This window comes from Chionomys nivalis, chromosome 3 (assembly GCF_950005125.1).
Source record: "Chionomys nivalis chromosome 3, mChiNiv1.1, whole genome shotgun sequence".
In the NCBI taxonomy this organism is placed as follows: Eukaryota; Metazoa; Chordata; class Mammalia; order Rodentia; family Cricetidae; genus Chionomys; species Chionomys nivalis.
In genome coordinates, this window is record NC_080088.1 from 51550033 (window position 1) to 51571556 (window position 21524).

General features: G+C 39.1%; 1 protein-coding gene across 1 annotated transcript in view; it reads left to right on the plus strand.

Moving 5' to 3' along the window:
- The first annotated feature begins 517 nt into the window (after positions 1-517).
- Ift57 (intraflagellar transport 57) overlaps positions 518-21524 on the plus strand; it is a 58972-nt gene continuing 37965 nt past the window's right edge. Inside the window, exons 1-5 of the mRNA XM_057763398.1 lie at positions 518-880; positions 3154-3316; positions 4061-4179; positions 7158-7248; positions 12966-13034. Coding sequence (XP_057619381.1) covers positions 669-880; positions 3154-3316; positions 4061-4179; positions 7158-7248; positions 12966-13034 — 654 coding nt within the window. The 5' untranslated portion in view covers positions 518-668. The remainder of the gene's footprint in view (positions 881-3153; positions 3317-4060; positions 4180-7157; positions 7249-12965; positions 13035-21524) is intronic.

Below are 21524 nucleotides of genomic sequence, written 5' to 3' on the forward strand. Positions count from 1 at the left end.
CCCTTTCCAATTAACAACTTTCGTAACATTGAACACAGGGTCATAGTATGACCTCAAGTTTTATTTAGCTATTAAATCTAGCATTACCTAAAAAACTATTAAGTTAGGAAATAGACAAAAGAAGTCTTGTGGTTGGAATTTCTGAGATGCCTTGAAACTAAAGACAGCGAGTTTCACAACTACGAAAACAGGATCAGTGGGCGAGTAGCCTCAACTACTGTGTTCCGCTTCGTTTCAGTCCTTTGAATTGTTACCCAGGTGACCAGACGTCCACTCTCATTAATCAGCCCTGAGCAAAGCACCAGATCTTGCTCTTCCTCTAGGCTGCTCTGAACTTGCAGAGCTGAACAGCCGCCTATCCTGTGCCTTTAAAGAGCGAAGGAGAGTCGCCAAAGAGGCGGAAGAACGGTAGCCACGCCCTTTGGCGGGGCCACCTCTCAGGATGGGGGCGGGCATAGAGCGACGTCATGTAGGAATTCAGTCTTGGTTGGCGAGAATTTAGAAAGGTAGGCTGGGCGTGAGGGAGGCGGGGTCTGGTTGCCCTGGTGACCGTCGGCCCTGCGGTCGCCAGGTAACGGTGGCGGCTGTGCGGGGTACGAGGTCCTGGCCGCAGAGGCCGCGAAGATCCTGGCCCGAGCCCACGCCGGGCGCTGTGGATCTGAGCTGCGATGGCTGCCGCGGCAGCGGTGATCCCGCCGTCGGGCTTGGAGGATGGGGTGTCTCGGGCTCGCGGAGAAGGCGCAGGGGAGGCGGTGGTGGAGCGCGGGCCCGGCGCGGCCTACCACATGTTCGTGGTGATGGAGGACCTGGTGGAGAAGCTGAAGCTACTCCGCTATGAGGAGGAGCTCCTCCGAAAGAGCAATCTGAAGCCCCCGTCCAGGTGCGTGCCTTGCCTCAGGCGCCCGGTGCTGACCGGGCCCAGGGGACGCTCCTCCTTGGTGAGGTGAAGACCCTGGGCTAGGATCCGCACTTTCTCTGCCTTCCTTGCTCAGGAAAGGAACTTCTGCACGGAGCAAGGTGAAGTTTCCAGACTTGGTCATTTTGTGGAGAAAGTAAACAAGTTTTGTAATGGCCTGGGGGAGACAGCCTGCCCATTCTTTAAAACATATACGCACCATAAACCAAACACAAATCTCGTTTTAAAGGTAATAAAATAATAGCAAAACTGATCTCTAGAGACGAATGCCCTTATCATTGAGATCTCTCTCCAGTTTTTGTTTTGTTTTGCTAGACTTTGTAAACTAACAACTGTGGGTACTTAGGACTGTGCTGAGGAGCACTTTTTATGTTGTAAACTTGTGGACTAATTACTGTGGTTCAAAAGACTTAATGCTTTTGCAGCAGCAATACTCGTAGAAACTGGAAACTGGAGAAGGCAATTGAAATATTTAGTGTTGGAATGGTCCGCATTATAGAACCTAAAGTCCCATGCTTGCTGTGGTAGAAAAAGTTGGGAATATCCGGAAGGCAGTGCCGTTAGTTGCCCAGAGTGAGAGGCAGCACCCTCTCATGTAATCATGATAGCTTAGTGATAACTGTGATTCATTGCTGTTCCTATAAGGTTTATATTTGCTTTATCCTGTAAGAAGCAAATACAAAGAATTATCTAGAGTACTTTCTTTTACTGTCTACAGGTAGGCTCAAATAAATTCCTCAGTCAGTTTTCAGATCTTGCTCTCTTTCCAGACACTCGTGTTGAAAGATACTTAGACTCTCCATGACGCTGAGTTAGTCTGTAAAAAGAGAAAAGTTAGAGAAGAGAGTGCATCTTGATCCTGATCCCTGATAGAAGTTTTAGGATTGGATTATTATTTAAAACAAATTGATCATAGTAATATAGATGGCTAACATTTTCGGTGTTGATAAAACTGTGTTAATGTTTTCCAAATGCATTTGTCAAACAAAAGGATTTGGGCCTTATGTTACTATTAATACTTTGCTGTACTGAACCTCAAGGGGTGAGTGGAGTACTTTGTGCCATGGATTTGTGTGTGCATATTCTAGCCAGTGGTTGACGGTGTCACCACTGGCGTGTCGGTATCACCTGGGACTGGAGAAAGACATTCCCCAGCCCTTGTCCAGGTCTCCCTTTTCACAAGGTCTGGAGACAAACATCCCTCTGGGTGGTTCTGATGTGCCCTCATGCTTGGGAGCCACCATCACAGACCCACAATACCTGTCATTGTGTCCATCCCTCTGTCTGTGAGGCATGCCCATTGATAAGGAAAACACAGTTGTTAGTAGACAGATTCTTTGTAAGCCTATTCCTGAAAAGATTTCGTGACCCTTTAAAATTTCCTAGTTTTCTGTTTTCTTTTAGAACATTAATAATTTCTTGATGGAAAAAGTTTAGAAAAATAGAAGTAAAGACCACTGATTTTTTCCATTGCTTATAATTGCTGTATATATGTATCAGTTTAATAGTGATAGCTACATAAAGAAAGCAAAGCAGATCCCTGATTCAACTTTCTTGAATGTTGTTTATACCTTTTATATCCTCTTCTATCCTCTATGGGTCTGTATAAATCATATCCTCACTGGAGCATGTTTAGTACTAAAAGGGGTATAACAAAGTTCAGCAGTTGTGATGCTGGGGGATGTGGCTAAGGTGCTTCATCCTTGCTGCACCCCTGGACCATCTAAGTTGGGAACTTTTGAAATGTACCTGTTACGTTCTGTACCCGAAGTTTTGATTATCCATGAATGGTGCAAGCAAGAAGTGACTCTCACCATAGCAGTACTTAGAACCCAGTTTGAGTCTGCAACGAAGATGAAAACAACGTCTGACATACCTGATAGGTCACAAACAGCAAAAACACAGCACGTTATTAGTGGCTCCTAAATTCCAATATCTTCACAATCCGAAATTGTCATTTTTTTAGGGGAACTCACTTATAATCAATCACTGAAGTTAAGTTTTACAAAAGCTTCATGTATTTATTCTCCAAAATATACCATCTTCCATTCCCTGGTTGGAAATATTTTGTATATTGTAGTGATTGCCCCTGATATTGATTTGAAACTTGGGGAGTTCAAGATGTTGATGAAGGCTGCTTGAGATGCAAATTTAGCAGCTTTGAACTTGACTGTGTTACTTATTCCTAGTTGGTTAGCTTTTTCTCACCCTTCCCACCCTCCCTTGCTTTGAAACAGACACTACTTTGCTCTGCCTACCAATCCAGGTGAGCAGTTCTACATGTTTTGCACTCTTGCTGCGTGGCTGATCAACAAAACAGGGCGTCCCTTTGAGCAGCCTCAAGAATACGACGATCCCAATGCAACTATATCTAACATACTCTCTGAGCTTCGCGCATTTGTAAGTATTCTTAAGCTGTGGATTTCGATATTAGCATTAGTGACAGATGTTAGTCTTTTAGATGACTCTTCTGGAATAGCAGACAGACAGATAATAGTTGACTGATATATGGTGCTTTTTTTAATTTAAAGTAAGACCTTCCCAGTATGGTTGATATTACATATAACGTGAATTTCACTTCTAAAAATGTTACTCTAGATGCTCTTTAGCCAAGAGTAATAATATTTGTCTTATTTTTTTTAGCTCTCAAAAGTGAACAGTTAGTTGATTGGTTAGTTATTTCCCTTAAAGGGAAATTAAGAATTGCTAAGCCAAACCATGCACTTTGAAAGGATCTTGAATTTATTAGGTGTCCTTGGTTCTATTTTCATTTTTTACTTTTTCTGGGGAAAGGCAATAAGACATTTTGGTACAGGTTGGTAATTTTTAATAAATGAGACACTGAGTCATTGTTTAAAAAATATATTTTGCCATATGAGTAGTTTTATTGCTTTTTTACTATTAATTTGTATTTCTGCTATGATGTAACTGCATTTTAATTTGGTACTTTGAACAATAAAACACCTGATTTTTCCTTTGTGTAACTGTATCAATGGATTGAAGAGTCTTAAGAAATGAATGTCAAAGAAGAAAAGCAACTACCTTTTTCTGAAATCATTTGAAAAGTGAAAAATTATATATGTGCTCAGTGATTCTTTGCTGACACAACCTTGACATCTAACAAATAATATCTTTATCTTTCAGGGGAGGACTGCAGATTTTCCTCCTTCAAAATTAAAGGCTGGTTATGGAGAACATGTATGCTATGTTCTTGACTGTTTAGCTGAGGAAGCATTAAAATACATTGGTTTCACTTGGAAAAGGTAACTATTACCTGACAGGATAATGTGCTATGTAATTACCTTTTTTCCTGAAGTGCAGAGCTGTTTAATTGAAGTGACAAGAGCTGACTGTTCTGAACTGACAGTGGTTCCGAATGTTAAGTCTAGACGAACATCAGGATGTCTTCCAAATCTATTCTGAACTAATGTTGACCATCCCAGCGCCTCTTCCCTGTTTGTAATTATTGAAGGTTTAATATAACTGCGTACATCCGTGCCAATTTGGAAAAACTTTCTCAAATTCTCTTTGAACCTGTGTTTGTTTATACCCACGACCATTGTGTGTGTCGAGTTAACTAAAAGCCTCATATTTAAATGGAAAAGGAAGTTTAATAGTACCAAGTGTGCGATTTTCTTTTCTCTTTGCTTAGTGGCAAGAATAACATTAAAGAAGCCACTTGACATCCTCTTGGACAGTGTCCATAGGTTTTCTCTGACCTAAAAGTACATTGTTTATATTTTATGGTATTAAAATAATTTATTTACCAGTGTAGATTTTGTTGTTACAGATCTTGCCAATCATTAATCATATGTATTCTATGGTAATTAGCACAATATACAAAATATACTTAGTTTGTCATATATATTTAGTAAGTATTGATGAATGAATAAAATCAGAAACCATTGGTTTATATAGGGTATGATTAAAACATATACAGTTCGTATTTTGAAAGTTTGGATTGTTGATAGGTTTGAATGTGAAAGACATGGTGCAAATAAAATATGACTTAGCATTGGATTTAGATTTGAAGAAAATTTTGTATATAGAGAGGTATATATTACTCCATGTTAATATATTAATACATATACAATTGCATTTAGGTGAAAATCTACTTCCTTTTGGGAAGTATTTTTTAAAACTTACAAAGGTGTGTGTGTGTGTGTGTGTCTGTGTGTGTGTGTCTGTGTGTGTGTGTCTGTGTGTATGTGTGTACAGGGAAGATTATGCAGACTGAACAACTTGTATTTATGTATTTAAGAATATTTATACACACATACACACACGTACACAACAATAACAACAATTAAAGAAAAAGAAACCATGTATTTGAAAGAGAACAAGGGGCTAGGTATATGGGAGATTTTAGGGGGAAGAATGGGAGGGGGAAATGATGTAATTAATTTCAAAAATTATTAAAAATTTCCTTGATTTATGCTACCATTGGATTGAAGTATATTAAATAACTGATATCCATTTACTTTAAAGCTAAAATGTGATAATTTCCTTTACCTCAACCCAAACATGTCCATTCAGTACATTGTAAAGAATGACTCTGCAACGCCTAATACTGTTGGTTAGGTGTCAAAACAAGATAAATTACATACGTGCTGCCCTAGATTCTCAGTTACTAACTCCCTAGCCCAGTATATCATTATTGCATTCCAAGCTATTACTGTCTCAGCCACTATTCAATTTGTACTTCCTTTGTCTCTAGTAAAATCTTTGTCTCGGCCTATGAGTTATGACTTGGATAATTTGTAAGAAATATATATGCATGGAAGAAGAAAGGAGAAAGTTAAAAAGTAATAAACATTGAAACTATATCACCTCTCTAATACATAAACTACACATAGCATTCTTATGAATGATTATTTTATACAAATGTGGAACTATTCTTAGAAGAACATTTTTTGAGATAATTATCTAATTCTAACTAATGAAAATTTGAGAAATTTATTGTACAAGATTGATTTGTTTCATAATACCTTCCTTGCTTCCTGTTCCATGTTAATTTTTATATTGTCTTAATAGGTTTGAAATACAGATTCTTAAAATTAGTTGACAAAATAAATGTGGATGCATCTGGGTGTTTTTAATGTGGAAATAAGTGAACCTTAAGGAAGAAATGGTTGTCCAATACTTAATGTTGGGTACACTAACTGGATTTTAGAAATAAGAATCAATCTTATTACCCATATAAAAATAAACTGCAGATTTCAGAGATGTGAATTGAAAACAGAGCCGTAGGCACACAGAGATCAGAGAGCTGTCAGGAGGTGTGGCTCGAGGGACCACTGTAAATGTATAATGTAAAGTCTAGGGTCTGGACAGGAAAATGCTGTCAAATCTATCCAATAGTAATTATAACAGTCTTGACTATTCAGGATTCTAAGTAATGAAACTAGGGAACATCATAGATTAGGTGAACATTGATTTTCTTAATTTGGGGAAGACAAAGAGTGTAAATGTGTGTCTCAGAAAAAATGAATAATCAATTAGAATTATGAAGTTGTTGTTCCATCAGTCTCATGCTAAAGTAATTCAGTTATAAAACGCAATGATTTTTTTCATTTGTTTTATTGGCACAGATTATTTTACACATATTGGTGCACATATTGAAACAGAGATGCCATCCCTCACTATTCTTGGGAGTATAAATTAGGGTAGCATTTTCTAAGCCAATTTCGTCAGTACTCATCAAAACAATAACATGTACAAAGTTGTTGATGTAGCCATTCCACATGAACAAATCTATTTTAAAGATCTGTCTAGTAATAAATCTACAAATATGATTTTTGCAATATCATTTAACAAACAATAGAAACAATCCCAATGTTTTAGTCATAGACTGATAGTTTAATGTAGTACTGCTGTTCATTGAAACATAATGCATATTATATTATGTATTATGTATAATATATATACATGTTATATAGTGTGCATTTTATGTGTGTGTGTATATAGATGATAGCTAACAGAATATGTATATATGTTTTGTATATTAATGTATATTATAGCAGTATAATCAGAATCAACTTATTTTTGTCAGTGTGTTTTTTATGTTTAGAGATAGATATCTTTGCTTTTTTAACACTGAAAATTTCAGAAAGAAACAAAACATTAACTGGCAATTAGTGAAGGGAACTGAGCCTCATATGGAAGCATCTTTCCCATTCCTCATTAGACTTGTATTTTTACTGAGTTATTTTTAAATATTCACTATATCTTGCTATTTCAGGCCATCATACCCAGTGGAAGAATTAGAAGAAGAAACTGTCCCAGAAGATGATGCAGAATTAACATTAAGTAAAGTGGATGAAGAATTTGTGGTAAGTGTGGAGCTGAGCTGCCTCCAGCCTCGCCCGTGGCTCCCTTTCCCTCTCCTGATTCCCCTACTCCATTTTTCTAGAATGCATTTAATTGTTCTAAGTCCAGTGCCATTATCAGACCTTTAGGCCTTTGCTTAAATTCATGTTCATGGTCTAGAGTCAGTTCTAGAAGAGTTTCTAAATCTGTTTATATATGTATATATATACACGTGTATGCATATACGTGTATATATATCACTAGTTATATGAACAGGGTTTTATTAACAACTGAGCATGACCTTGAGAAACCATAACTAACAAAGAATCTAGAGCAGAAAGCTAACAATTCATCTTGTGGTGGTGTACACCAGATTTTAGGACGCAGAGATTAGAGAGTCCCCAGTTAAAAGCCTGTGTCTACTGCACAACAAGTTTTGGGACTTAGGCCACATAGCAAGATGATATCATAAGAAAACACATCATCTTCAAAATGCCCTAAGATTTATAATTAGTGCATTCTGTTTCCTACAGTTACTATTTGTTTTAAAGGAATTCCTTTATTTTTTATGAATACTCTGCTGAAATTTTGTTAAAATGCTTTTAAGTGACCAGTATTATTTAAGTTGTTGGGCTCCATCTACATATTTTCCATGTTTAATTTCCTATCCATGGTATGAAGCTAAATAATCAGTTCTCTACAGTAGTTGGTGTAGTAAGACAATAGAAACCAAAAAGCATTTCTCAAAGCGATCCTTTCATAGAACTGGATGTGGGTTGAGCTGAATGTTTTAGAAGATATCCGTGTAATTTGAACTAGACACATGGTGGGGAAAAGAGTTTGTGTAGTATTTCGCTGTCACAAACCAATTCAAGATTTCATTTTTTTTAATCAGAAGATAATACATTCCATATTTCAACTTAAATAAACTAGTATAAGCTATAAAGTTGCTAGTTGTTAGATTATCTAAATAGTAAAAGCTAACAAGTAGTCATAGAGTTAGAGTTATATCCAAATAGAATATTATGTAGATGGCATGTCTTAATTACAGACATTACTGATATGAGAATGACAATTTATACTTCATTTTTGTACCACAAAATTTGCTGGCATCATGACTGTAATTATGTAAAATATGTAAAAATACCAGTATATTAATGTTTGTTATAAATAGAATAATTATGAATGATTCTGTTTAATATTTCTTTGTATTTTCAAGCTTTTTAATATGTATTTTATTAGAAGTATAAAGGCTACTTTTAAACATATTAAGATACATAACTCTACATGACTGTGCTGCGTTTTTAGCTCCCAAGATTGAATCTCACTGTAGCCAGACTGGCCTAGAACACTCACCATGTAGCCCAGGCTGGCCTCTGCTTCTTAAGCTAGACCACTATAAAACTAGTCAGTTTAAAATAAATATTTTTTAACATGATAAAATTTGAAAATCAAGGCAAAAGAAAGCACACCCTTCAATTCTGCCTGTGGCTACAGAACTCCTGTTGCATGCAGCAGTAGGTAGCTGTGTTAAAGCATGTTCTGAAGCTTGAAGGCAGGAAGGAACCAGGTGTGACCCAGCAACTGTCAAAAAAACAGAGCTTCTAGGATCAGGTGGGGATGCTTCAGGTGAAATGGAAAGAGAATTTAGGCATATAAAGAAGTTTAAGCAATTGTTCAATAGAATTTCCACTCAGGATCAGAATTAAAGTCCTTATATATTCTCAATTTTTCCCCATTTACTTGGGTATTTCCATGGTTTTTTAAATAACTAATAGAGTATCAATCTATACCTGCTTCTACTATAGCAACATTTAACTTCAAGGCTGTCACTCAAAAGTACTAGTCTCACTTTGCCCGCCATCATGGCCCAGATTTGGTGTGTGCCAAGTATTTGACTGCAGACTCTCTCAGGATACTCTTGTGTAACTTTTCAAAATCTTAGCTAATTTTTTTTATGAATCTTCTTAAAGGTCAATGTGGAATTACTGTGTTTATGAAATTAGGGAAATAAACTAGACAAGATCCTCTTTATACTATTCTCCCAAGCCAGGGGGTAAAGATCTCCCAGTATAAGACCAAACCACAGGCCTTCCTCAGAGGAACTTCTCTGGAGCTTCTCGTTTGCTTTCTGTCCAGTCTCTGGATGTGTTCCTTTCTTTTCCTCCTCCTCCTCACATCACTGTGATTCTCTCTCTTCCTTCTCCTGTCATCTCCTGTAACTGTTGCTAAGGAAAACTGGCCTTGTGCCTGCAGAGCCCTGTAAGGGACCCACTGATGCTGTTAGCAGAGTTTTGGCTGGGTCAAGGATAGCCCAGATAACTTCTGACACTAATGCTCTTATCAGCTGGAAAGTAGAGACCTGCAGCTGGAAAGCGCCAAAGCGCCAAATCAAAATCAGTTACCCTGCTAATTAGTCCTTCAAATTAATGATGACGTGGAGTCTCACTTTATATGAGCATACCTTTGGGAGCAAGCAGGAAGGGAATTAAGGTGCAAGTTAAGCAAATTAATGGTAGGAAATTGTGCTTTCTGAATTTCTGAGATAAATCATGGAGAATCCTAACTTATTTTAAAAAGTATTTTCTTCTGAGCCCATTTATGTTTGAATTCCTTTGGAGTGTTCTCTTCATAATATTTAGTAAGTTAGTTAATTTTCCTGTTAGTCTAGATTCTCTAAGAAACAGAACCAGTAGGATTCACGTGTGCACGCGCACACACACACACGCACACACGCACACATGCACACACGCACTTTTAGAGAAAGAAAAACTTCCCCTGGAGAGGTGGTGATTGGATTGGAACCAAAGCCTCACTCCCTCATACCATGTGAGTATTCTCCCCTGAGCTGAGCTAGAGCACCTTTTTGAGATCTGTTCTTTGTATTTTACCCAGGGTTTACCCAGGTTATTGCTCACACTATAAAGTCTAGAAGGGCCTTAAACTTTGGATATTCCCACCTCAGCTTCCTGATTAACTAGAAGTGCAGTTATGCACTGCAAGCTTGGCTGGGAGAAAGTGTTTATGTGGAACTGAGTAACTCGGCTATGGGGTCTGAGAAGTCCCAAGGCCGGCTCTTAACAAGTTAGGCCCAGGATAACTGATGGTCTAGTTCCAGTGTGAATGTGAAGATGGCAGGGAGACGTCAGGTTTCTGTCTGGATCTTACACCCCAGACAGAAGACCGATGCCCTGATTTAAATTTAAAGCAAGGGGAACATAAAGCCTGTTGGTGGCTTTTCCTCTTCAGACTTTTCAGGCTAGAGACACACCCACCTTGGAAAAGACAGCCCCTTCACTCAACTCCATTCTTTCAAACATTTATTTGACCTAGAAGTATCCTCAAAGATGCTTTCTGAATAATATTTAATAAATTATCTCAGCATCAATGCCTAATTAAGTTGACACATAGAATTAGCTACTAGATTTCCATCCCTTTTCAACTTGCAGCCCTTTAAATCTCATTTTATCTTCAAATAAAGGCAGTAGCAGGAGCATAATTCTGCTTAACTATATCGCACACTTAAAGTGTCTTGGAGTCTATGAGAAAGGATAAGACAGAAATATATTTGCATATAAATATGGAAGAAATATGCATGACAGTGCGGTCCTTATTCCTACACATAGTTACATAGTCATAGTTAGCGACTTCTACTTAGAACCTCCTTCATTCACTGCCAGTTCTCTACCCCTCTACCTTCAGCACTGCAGCTGACTGTGGTCCTTTTCTGGGTGGTGATCCAAACCTTCATTCCTAAAGGGTCTGGGACATCAGAAGTCTTGTCTGGATTAGGTCATTATAGTTTCCCAGTGGCCATAATTACTGGGCATGGCAGTGCTAAAAGATAAACTGAAGGCTTGCCTGTGGTCCAGACACCCTCCCCTCTGCCTTACCTCTGTTGTAACAGCAGCATAATTTCCCTTTGGCAGCCAGCAACGTAGTTCTTCCCATCGCTATTGATTCAGAAGTGTAGGGAGCCCTAAGCAGTCAAATAGTGTTCTTAGCATGCAGCTCAGTAGAGTCATCATTGTATCTATCTCCTAGTGGAGTTAAGACCTGTAGGCTAACGGAATCATAAAGTCACAGGAACCAGAGCAAAGATTTTCCTAATTAGAATTAATGGTGCTGCCACACATTTGCACTCCTTAATTCTCGAGCTGTCTGCTGGGTGATGGCACATGCTAGTATCTAGTATTAAAGGTTTGTCCTGTTAGTGTTCAATGGAGTACACATATCTACTGATGTCCTATGTGAACAGTACTGATGAGGTCAGGTAAAGTACAGTGACCTTGTTTCTCCTAACAGCACTGAGTCATTGGCATTTCAATGAATTACTCTTGTTAAGTAGTAGAAACACAAAATACACTTAAGTCACTTTTCAGAAGTAGAAGTATATTTACTTGTCTTGATATATAAACAAGTCAGTTTTGTCTGCACATCTTGGCCCCATTATTCCCCACCTCAAGAAAAACAAATGGCAAGCCAGTGTATGGCAAGCCAGTAGTGTCCATACTGTCTTATGAGTTGCTGGATTCTTTTCAGTTCTCCAAGGCTAAGGGCATAGTTCTCAAGTCTTACTTTAGTAGGGCAGATCTGGGAAAGAACCTTAGGACTTTCAATCCAGCAAGTTCCCTGGCAATACCAATGTTCCTGTTCTCAGAATCACATTTTGAGAACTACTGGCTCTCCTTTCTCAAGTCTGAAGACAAGGGCTCTTTGAACCCTCCCACTGCAGCTCTGAACACACCTACCTGTAGAAATGTTTGCCAGCCCACACTCACTTTTGGCCTAGTTTGCTTGTATTTTTGTTTACAAGATCAGATGACTTGAAGATCGTTTTTTGTTGGCATTACTGCAATGCCCAGTGTCCATAAGATTGAAATATTCTTGTTAGATTACTTTTCCCTACTATGCCACTTGTCACCACAATGAATGGCATTTGAAGAGGAGACGCTTATGTTTTCTATGCTAATAGAACCCCCTGCTTATTTTTTGTATATAGAGCAGATTGTATCTCAAAGGGTCATTTCCTAACCACACCCCCACAACCAGCTGCTTTCAGATGAGGCCAGCTTGGAATCCCTCTGGATGTGAGGACCATACACCAAGCATCACTATTATCCATTACCTTAACAAGCCTGAGCAGCCAGGACGCTCTTCGCACAGTGAAAAGTGTATCTTCGATGCTGGAGAGATGGCTCAGTGCTTAAAAACTTCCTGTTCTTCCCAAAGACCCAATATCCAGCCTTCTCCTCTCTCCCGTGAGCCCCAGCACACATGTAGCACACACAGGTACAGACAGAGACACAAACAGGTAAATAAAATATTTTTTCAAGCGCATCTACATGTAGTTAGTCCTTGAGACAAATGAAACTACCTGTGTCTTTCAGCCTTCATTTTTTTTCAAGTCTTGTTGCTCCAGTAAAATTCTTCCACTGTTTCATATATCTCATTTCGACCTATTTTTCTCTTGTTTTTATGTTTATTCATGAATTGTAGCAATTACTCCTCCCCTCCCTCTTTCTTCCCTCCTTTCTTCACTGTCTGCAGAAACAGGTTCTTTTAAATTCAAAGAAATTATGGGCTGTTAATAATTTTGTGCCCTACTTTATGAATATTTATTAGGGTTTTAAATATGCTTTACTGAGTCAGTCATATTAAGCTTAGTTAGCTTAGAATATTATGTATTTACAAATATCTATTTAACTTTTTATAAATTTAAAATTTTTATTTTTCAAAGGAAGAGGAGACAGATAATGAAGAAAACTTTATTGATCTCAACGTTTTAAAGGCCCAGACCTATCGCTTGGTAAGTGTCATTGGCTAAACAAGGAATCAGCAAGCAATAAACAATATGTATTCTGCTAAAAATGTGAGAAGAAGCCATTTGCCAGACATTATTTTGTGTAATTCTTGCAAAGTAGTTATGAAAATTGTTTTCCTATATATATAATGCTATGCATAGGAAAATTATATAATATATACATATATGTATATATACATGTACACAATTATATGTATACAATTATAGCAAGCATAAAAATCCAGAAAGGTAAGGCTGCTTCCTGCTTGTGGAAACCAACACAGTGCTTGTGGGGCAAACTGAAAATGTATTTGCTGGATGGCATTTTTATTATGAAAAGCTATAAATTTTTGTCTCTCAAGATATTATCCATTGAGATAGACCAGGAGTGGATGATTTTTGTTTGTAAAAGAACACTTAAATTGTATTTCCATGAAGTAAAATAAATTCTATTATGTGGTTAAGCTTTGCTTTAAGACAGATTTTCCCTCTGTCTTGATTACAAAATTAATACAGTTGATGAGAGTATACGTACTGCCAATGAGCTACTTTAAATGTACATGTGGCATTTTTGCATTTTATACATATATTACATTTCAATAAAGTATGTACCTATGTACCCTCAAAAACGTATGTGTACAATATATTCTTACTTTCCCTCTATTTTCATGTCTGAGTCCTCAAAGCAAGTTTGGATCTAGTTTTTGTTTTATATGAAAGCTTCCTCAAGCTACCACAAGATGTTCTGTTATTACTCGCTATTTCCTGTCTTAGTATTGCTGATTTTCAGTAGTTATCACCAGTGTGTGTGTGTGTGTGTATGTATGAGTGTGTGTGAGCATGAGTGTATATATATGTGTGTGTGCATGCGTGTGTGTGTGCATATATGTTTGTGTCCCAGCTTGAAATGGAATGGAATGTTGTGGCTCTCTTGACAAGCGCTCAGTACTTTACTAGGATTCTAACCTTGGACAAATTTCCAACTTGTTGGAAAATGTTAGTTAGCTCGTTCATAAGACTTCTATGATGAAAAGGGTTATAAGCAGAGCGTAATAATGGCATCTGTCATATAGTAAATGTTTATCACATGCTAGCTAAGAGCTAACCTTTCCCATGTTTCTCATATGTCTGATTTATAAGTTCCTTCATGACAGGGATAATTGTCCCTTTTATATTTCTCATGCCATAAAGCACAAAGTGCTGAATAAATAAATATGTGTTCAATAAATGAAAACATTTTAAACTTATTTTTATTTTTAAGTAAAATATAATTATGTTATTTATCTCCACTTACTTCCCTTCCTCAAACTCCTCCCATGACTCTCCTCCTTAGCTCCCTAAAAATCCCTGGTCTCCTCTTTTGTTGGTTCTTATTGTTACACACAAATACACACACACACACACACTTATGCATGAGCATAAATACAACCTTCTGAGTCATTGTTACTTGTATGTAAATTATTACAGGGATGACCACTTAGTTCTGAATAACCAATTAGGGGTCTCCTTCATAAGGGAAAGCTTCTCCTGCTCTCAGCATCCCTTAGTTCCTGTAGCTCTTTGTCTGGGGTGAAGGCTGTGAGATTCCCTTTCTGCCTTAGCAGATCTGTTGGTGCTGACCTTTTTGGGGTCTTGTTTAGGTAGCTTTATCATTGAAGTGTCATGGATGAAGTTCCCTGTCACTTCTAGGAAACATAATCTCACTACAGATTTCTTGGTCCTCTGGCACTTCCAGAAGACATGCCTCCTCTTCTGCAGTGCTCCCTCAGTCCTAGGTGCAGGAGTTATGCTGTAGATGTATCCACAGGGGCTGGTGCTCTCTGGCCAGCTGTTCTCTACATTTTGATTGGTTTTGGTTTTCTGTAATGGTCTAGAGAGAGAGTAGGTTTAGTTAAGGAGATGCCATGTAAATGCCAAAGAAGACAGATGCCAGAACCTTACCAGTAGGTCACAGCCTTATGGTGATACATGGATTAATAGAATGGGTTAATTTAATATGTAAGAGTTAGCTAGAAATACACCTAAGCTATTGGCCAAACAGTGTTGTAATTGATAAGAGTAATTGTAACAGTGTTGTTTCTGTGTGATTATTTGGGTCTGGGTGGCCAGTAGATGAATGAGCAGTCTTCATCTACAATGGTTTCTGTTGTAAAGAGAAGCTTCTTTAGTGAGGGTTGGGAACTACATTTATATGTGGGTATAAGGATTAAAACTTAAAAAGCAATTAGGATTTATGCTGGTTTAATGATGTAGCAGTAGTAGGTTCTCCTCTAAGGTTGATGACTTTCTAGTCCCACAGAGTTTGCTAGGTTTCCAGGACCAGAAATCCTACTAGAGAGCTGTTGGTTACTGCCAATATATGAGTACCACTATTGCAGTTTTAGGGAAACCTTGCCGTGTTGGTCACTGTTGTGGTTCATAGGCTTCATATCTGGTTTCTTCCCTCCCTTGGAGTATAGCAAACATTTTTAATGTTACAGTTAGTCCCTCCTCCCTTTCTGTCTGTTTGACATCCCTTTCTCTCCCTAATTAAAGCCCTCCATTTTCCAATGTCCCTCTGAATGAATGTATTTTTATTGATTTGTTAAGATTATATAAAGTAATGTTAACATTTATGATCAAATAAACTTGTTATTTATTTATATCTTACATTTCCAGATCCCTTTATAGTATTCAAATTATTTTAATACCGTCTACTCTTTTGATGTATTTGTGTAGTATAAACATTAACATTTATAACCTCAAGGTATTCAAATTTTAAAAAGTTATTAAATTATACTACAAAGTTTAAAATATTTCTTCAAAGTCTTTTCCCCCTTCCACCACATAGGTTTGACAGAGTTTGAATATGATATGATCCCTACTTGGAGCAAGTACAATATGATGCTTGTATTCATTTGATGTATGTGCTGGAGATGATGAGGACACTGTCTTCTAAAATAAGGAAAACAAAGTAGAGATGAATCCACAATTATTCTTAGAAACTCATTTGTGTTATTGATATCTGTTGGGGTAAATAGCCTGTGAAGGTGGAATTCCCTTTGAGCAAAAAAATTGAGTGTTGAGAAATACAAAAGTAGCTTCATTTGCTTCTACCACCAATTTAATTTGTCACTGAAATCAGGCTATATAAAGAAGTGTTTTCTTCCTATATGTGTGTTTATAAATTATTTAAATATCAGCTCATTTGGCAAAGATTACATAATATATATCCTTTGGAATTAAAACTGTGACATTTTCATGGGGGGAAAAGTCTGAACACCAGGTGTTTGTGGATGGTCAACCATGAAGTACTAATGAGACAGAAAAACCCTTTCATAGTTTGAAAACCCTGGCAGGCTTATCATATTGCCCACTAAAGCCATCTGCCTGGGACAGCTGTGACTAACTCCAGCTTCTAATAGCATAGACTCTTCTTTCCCCAAGACAGAATTGCTGTGTAGGTTAGTAATAGAGATTTAAGATCTTATGTTTAATATAGCAGGTGGGCTCGCAGAACAGCAGAAATACCCTTTCAGTAAGGTCGCTCGTCTGCCAAGGAAACCAATGCACTGAGCATGTATGTGACTGCCAACCTGGGAAGGTGTTGGCTAAAGCAAGCCATCCTTTCCAGGGGCTTTAAAACAGTGGATGCTTCCAGCATCGATCGTTCTCTGACCTCTCGCCTTGCCTCTCTCTCTCTCTCTCTCTCTCTCTCTCTCTCTCTCTCTCTCTCGATCCAGTATTCTACCAGTATTCTATTATACTAATTACTGGCCTGTTATTATCTGTCTCATCTCGAGAATGCACACTCCTCTACAGCGGGAGCTCATTACTGCCCTTTAAAAAATCTGTGCCTGCTGTGTGGAAGCTGCACAATAATCAATAAGACTGAATGAACATGTGCTGAGTATAAAATATATATGGAATGTTTTAGGCAAGGTGTAGTTTAGACTTCATAGAGAAAAGATCTTCAATAGTAGTTATTTCTTCTGTGTACCACATATGAAATACAGGAAGAATATACATATACATATACATATACATATACATATACATATACATATACATATACATACCAGAACCCTGAAAGCGTGCTAAGTAACACAATTCCAGGATTTAGAAAAATGTCTTTTTTTCTTGAGTTTTGGTAAAGATGGAGCAAGAAGAAAGGCCAATGAAAATGGCACATCACACAGGTCATGTTCTCAAGAAGCAGTCAAGGAAGACAGAGGTTAGAGGCAAGGTGCTCATGTCATTGGAATGATGGAATGAAGGGCAGAGGGCAGAAAAGGGCAGAGAAAGGAGTCTGGTTGTGATACAGTGCAGACAACCTGGGGAGGGGCATTGGAACAAGCTCCTACCTGGCTCAGTCCCTGGCGACAGGCTGCCCTAGAAGGCCATCCTTCAGGTGAGACAGCCTGGGGAGCAGACAGCAGGAGGCCATTTGCTGTTCACACTCCCTGCAGCTTGGTAGGCAGGTCCTTCCCTGAGAGTGGACCTGGTGACTGTCTCTTTAATGTCTTAGTATATTGAAGCCTGCACCTACCAACTTGAAGACTATGGTATATGGAATTAGTGTTCTCCACCGCCTTTACTTGCAAAGAAATGCCTAAACAAATCACAGCACAGCAGGTAGCTCAAGCTCTGGAGAACACAAAGCCCTTCCTCTGGTGGTCAGTGCTGAAGTTGGTTTGTTAGGGGAAGGCGCGCTGCTCAGAGCCTTCTTTTCCTTTTAGATCTAAGACAATGTCTTTACAACTATTCTTATTGTTTGAGTTCCCATGTGACTTCCTTATCCCTGATTATGAGTTTGCCAAGCATCCCTTTGGCAAGCAGCCACAATTAATGAGAGATGCATGATTCCCCAAAGTTTCATCTGGATTTTGAGATAGCCTTTCTTAGAAGAACCTTATGAATTGATATTGGGCTTTGAGGCTGGACCACAAATTTCCACATTCTCCAATTTCAGAGTGTTCTTAAAACTGGTGTCTAGCTAAGCTCCCCCAGAAGGAGGCCGCCAGTGCTGAGCTGAAGTCCTGGGGGCCGGGCAGGACCCGTTGAAGGTCCTGCGTGCGGTAGTATGTTCACAGATAAGAGCGGGCTTTGGGAGGGCAGGTTGCCGTGGCAAAGTGTCAGTGAGCTTTGCGGGCATTCTGTTTCCGCCTCACATTTGTCAATTGGGAAAGCTACCAGCACATCCATGGTGGCCTTGCTGGCGCTCACATCCCTGCTGAAGCCTACAGAATCACAGCCACCTTGTTCTGTCTGCAGAATGCAGGCATGTCACTTTCCCGCCCCTGTGGAAAAGAACTGCAGGGGCTGTGCGTGCTCTGCCGAATTCTATTTTTAAATGCCCATCACTTTATTTCAAAACATTTTTTCAAACATGCCATAGATACTATTCTTCCTTGAGATGCTAAATTTGAGGTTTTAGAAACCCAGTCCTGAGTTATGCAGCATAAACGAAGTCTTTCAAAAGCCTTAAACACAATTGGCTTTTAATTACTTAGAAAAAGAAAAAAAGAAAGAAAAAACTCATGTAAAAAGGATGAGAGACTATTTAGCTTAAAAAGGAAAAGCTAAAGTGAAGTTTAAAAAAAAGCCCGAGAATGCGAGCTTCACTGTAATGTTAGGCTGCCATCCAGGCAGGGCTGCTGTGCTGTAATCAAAGCAGGGACAGGGACAGGTTTGCCTGGTGAATGCCTTAAATAACTTGAATGCTATTTTACTTCACCTTATTTACTTCACCTGTTCTTTCTCAGCCAAAAGTCCTTTCTGAGTAGCAGGGGGGAGCTCTGTTGTAAAACACTAGTGGTATGGTGTGTGTGGGAGGCAGGGGAGGGGTGGTGTGTGCTGGAGGCGGGGGTGGGGGGGAGGTGCTGCTTTACTATACAACTTGCCTGCTAGTCTACTGCGGAGTCAGATCCTGGCTTGAAGGAGCCATTTCCGTCCTTTCCTAAACCATTGATGTGAATGGTAGGGCTGTCCGTGTTCCTGAGAGAAGTCTGTGGTTGGTAATTTGCCAGAGAAAGGATTAAAATGCCTCACATTTGACTGGGATGGGACTTGATGGCTAAGTAAAGGCTTTTATTTCTTTAGCAGCTAACCTGTACCATCCATCAGTTTTATATCCACGGCAGAATAGGGAATGTGATCTAGAGAAGAAAGCTCAATCTCCCTTGGCTCCAAGAAGGCTCAAATGGCAGTTCTTGCTGGGTGTCAAAGAGAGTGCGCTTGATCTTTCATTGGCTTCTGATTCTCCACTTGAATAGACATCCTTATTTCCACCTTGGTCCTTGCAGACTTAGCAAGAATAGGGAACAAGGACTTTTCAAGGTCCTTGCTCAGCTACAAGTCCCAGCCTTAAAGGTAGATGCTATGACCAAAATAGCCTTTGATGGAAGTCCTGACGGTATGTTGCTAGCCACATGACCCTAGCAAGTTAATTAACCTCTCCTTGATGCTGTTTCCTTATCTATAATGTGGGGACACAATTTCTCCCAGGCTGCTTTTGAGATTAATATAGCCTAACTTGTGGACAGACGGCACCTGGCGTGGGACTGGCACAGACCACATGTGTTTGCTGTATTAGTTTGTAAAAATGTTCACCTTTCCTCAAGGCTGGAATCGGTTACCACATTTGTGTGTGCAGTTAGAAAACGAAAAAGGCATTACTCCCTTGATACAAACAGCTCTCTAGATTGCTGTCATCTTTAGTAAGATTCCTGCATAGGGGACAGGCTATCAATAAGCTTGCATCTCAGTGTAAATTAAGAAACGCTGGTAATATCATAGCTTAACTTTCATAATCTGTCACATGGATTATTACTGGAGGCCCCTAGACTGCATTTTCTGTCATAGAGTCTCTCCTACAGAAATGATACAGGAGAATTTATTGAAAAATAATGTGTTTGTTTTTCAGGTATCATTTGTAAACTGTTCTTATATAAACAAAAGCATTATGTTTCCTGAATCAACAGTAGGAGTAAATATTTACTGTATAATTGAGTATTTTAGATGAATGTGGTTTTAGTCCTCTGTGCACTGCCGCCAGCCCGTCTTCATGACTCACTCCTGAAAACAGTGGTGTATTGAATTGCTGACTGCTCTGTTTCCACCCCAGACACGTATGTAGTCACCATGACATGTGGATGCTACCTTTGCAGTGTGTCTCATTTTCACCCTCTCAGCTGCATTTCAAGGCTATGTTCTCTCCCACCTGTCTGACCCCTAAGTCAGGTTTTAATGGTCTTCCACACTCCATTCCACCGCTGCCCTTTTCCGAAATATTGTCACCCTGCTTAAACATTTGAAGACCAATGCATTACTTTTATAAGATTATTCCACCTTAACTAACTTGTGAGGCTTTTTTTCTGCCTGTGAGTTTATGTACATAGATTGTGAAACAATAAGATTTTGACTAGGCTTCAATTTGCAGTTTAGTAACTAACTGTTCGTGTATCTAACCTTGTTCTTTCATTCACAAACCTTTATGGGTTAAGTCCGTTCCATCCTTGTCTTTCCAAGTGTTAAGTGTATAACTAACACTCTTTCTCTATTCTCTATTTCTCTCTCTCTCTCTGTGTACATGTGTATATTATGTTGTGCCGCTGTGTGCTGTGTATGTGTGCATGTGTGGGTTTGTATGGGGTGGGTGAGTGAGTGAGTGGTGCATATGTGTGTGTGCATGTTGTGTGTGTCTGAGTGGGTGGGTGAGTGGTGTGTGTATGTATATGTGATTGTGTGTGTGTGTGTGCATGTGTGTGAATGGGAGGGATGAGTGGTGTGTTTGTGCATGTGTATGTGTGTAGAGTCTGTGTGTGCATGTTGTGAGTATGAGTCTGAGTGAGTGGGTGAGTGGTATGGGTGTGTATATGTGTGAGTGTGTGTGAGTGGGGGGGTGAGTGGTGTGTGTGTGTGTGTTTACCTTTAACTGTGGAGGATAACCTAGGCTGTTATTCTTTAGAAACTATCCATCTTGGGTTTTGAGATAACATCTATTGTTGTTATCTCAGAAGTAAGCTGGGTGGGCTGACCAGTGAGACCCAGGGATTCATCTGTGCCTCCCCAGGAGGCACAGGTCCAGCCCAGGCCCCCATGCCTGACTTTTGTTATCTGGCTTCTAGGGGTTAAACTTGGGCTCTGTGCTTTCGAGGCAAGCACTTTACAGATTGAACCACATCCCACCCTTCCAAGTCACCCTTCTGTTTTTGTAGTTTATTTAAAAGTCCTTATCTCTCCTGATAAGTTCAGCTCAGATTCTCCCTCCCGAGTGACACTTCTCTTTAACACTCCATCTCAGTCAGCCCTGTGGCCCACAAACCCACAACACCTAGATCTTTCTGAAACAGAACTAGGAGATTCTGCAGGAAGGTTCTCGTTATACTTTGTTCCCAGACTAGCACAGTATGTAGCAAAAGTAGACACCAAGTAAATATTTATCTGCTATGTGAATGAAGTCATCAGACCTTCCTTGTAATTCTGCCTCTTCTCTGGCCCAAAGAACAAAATTCA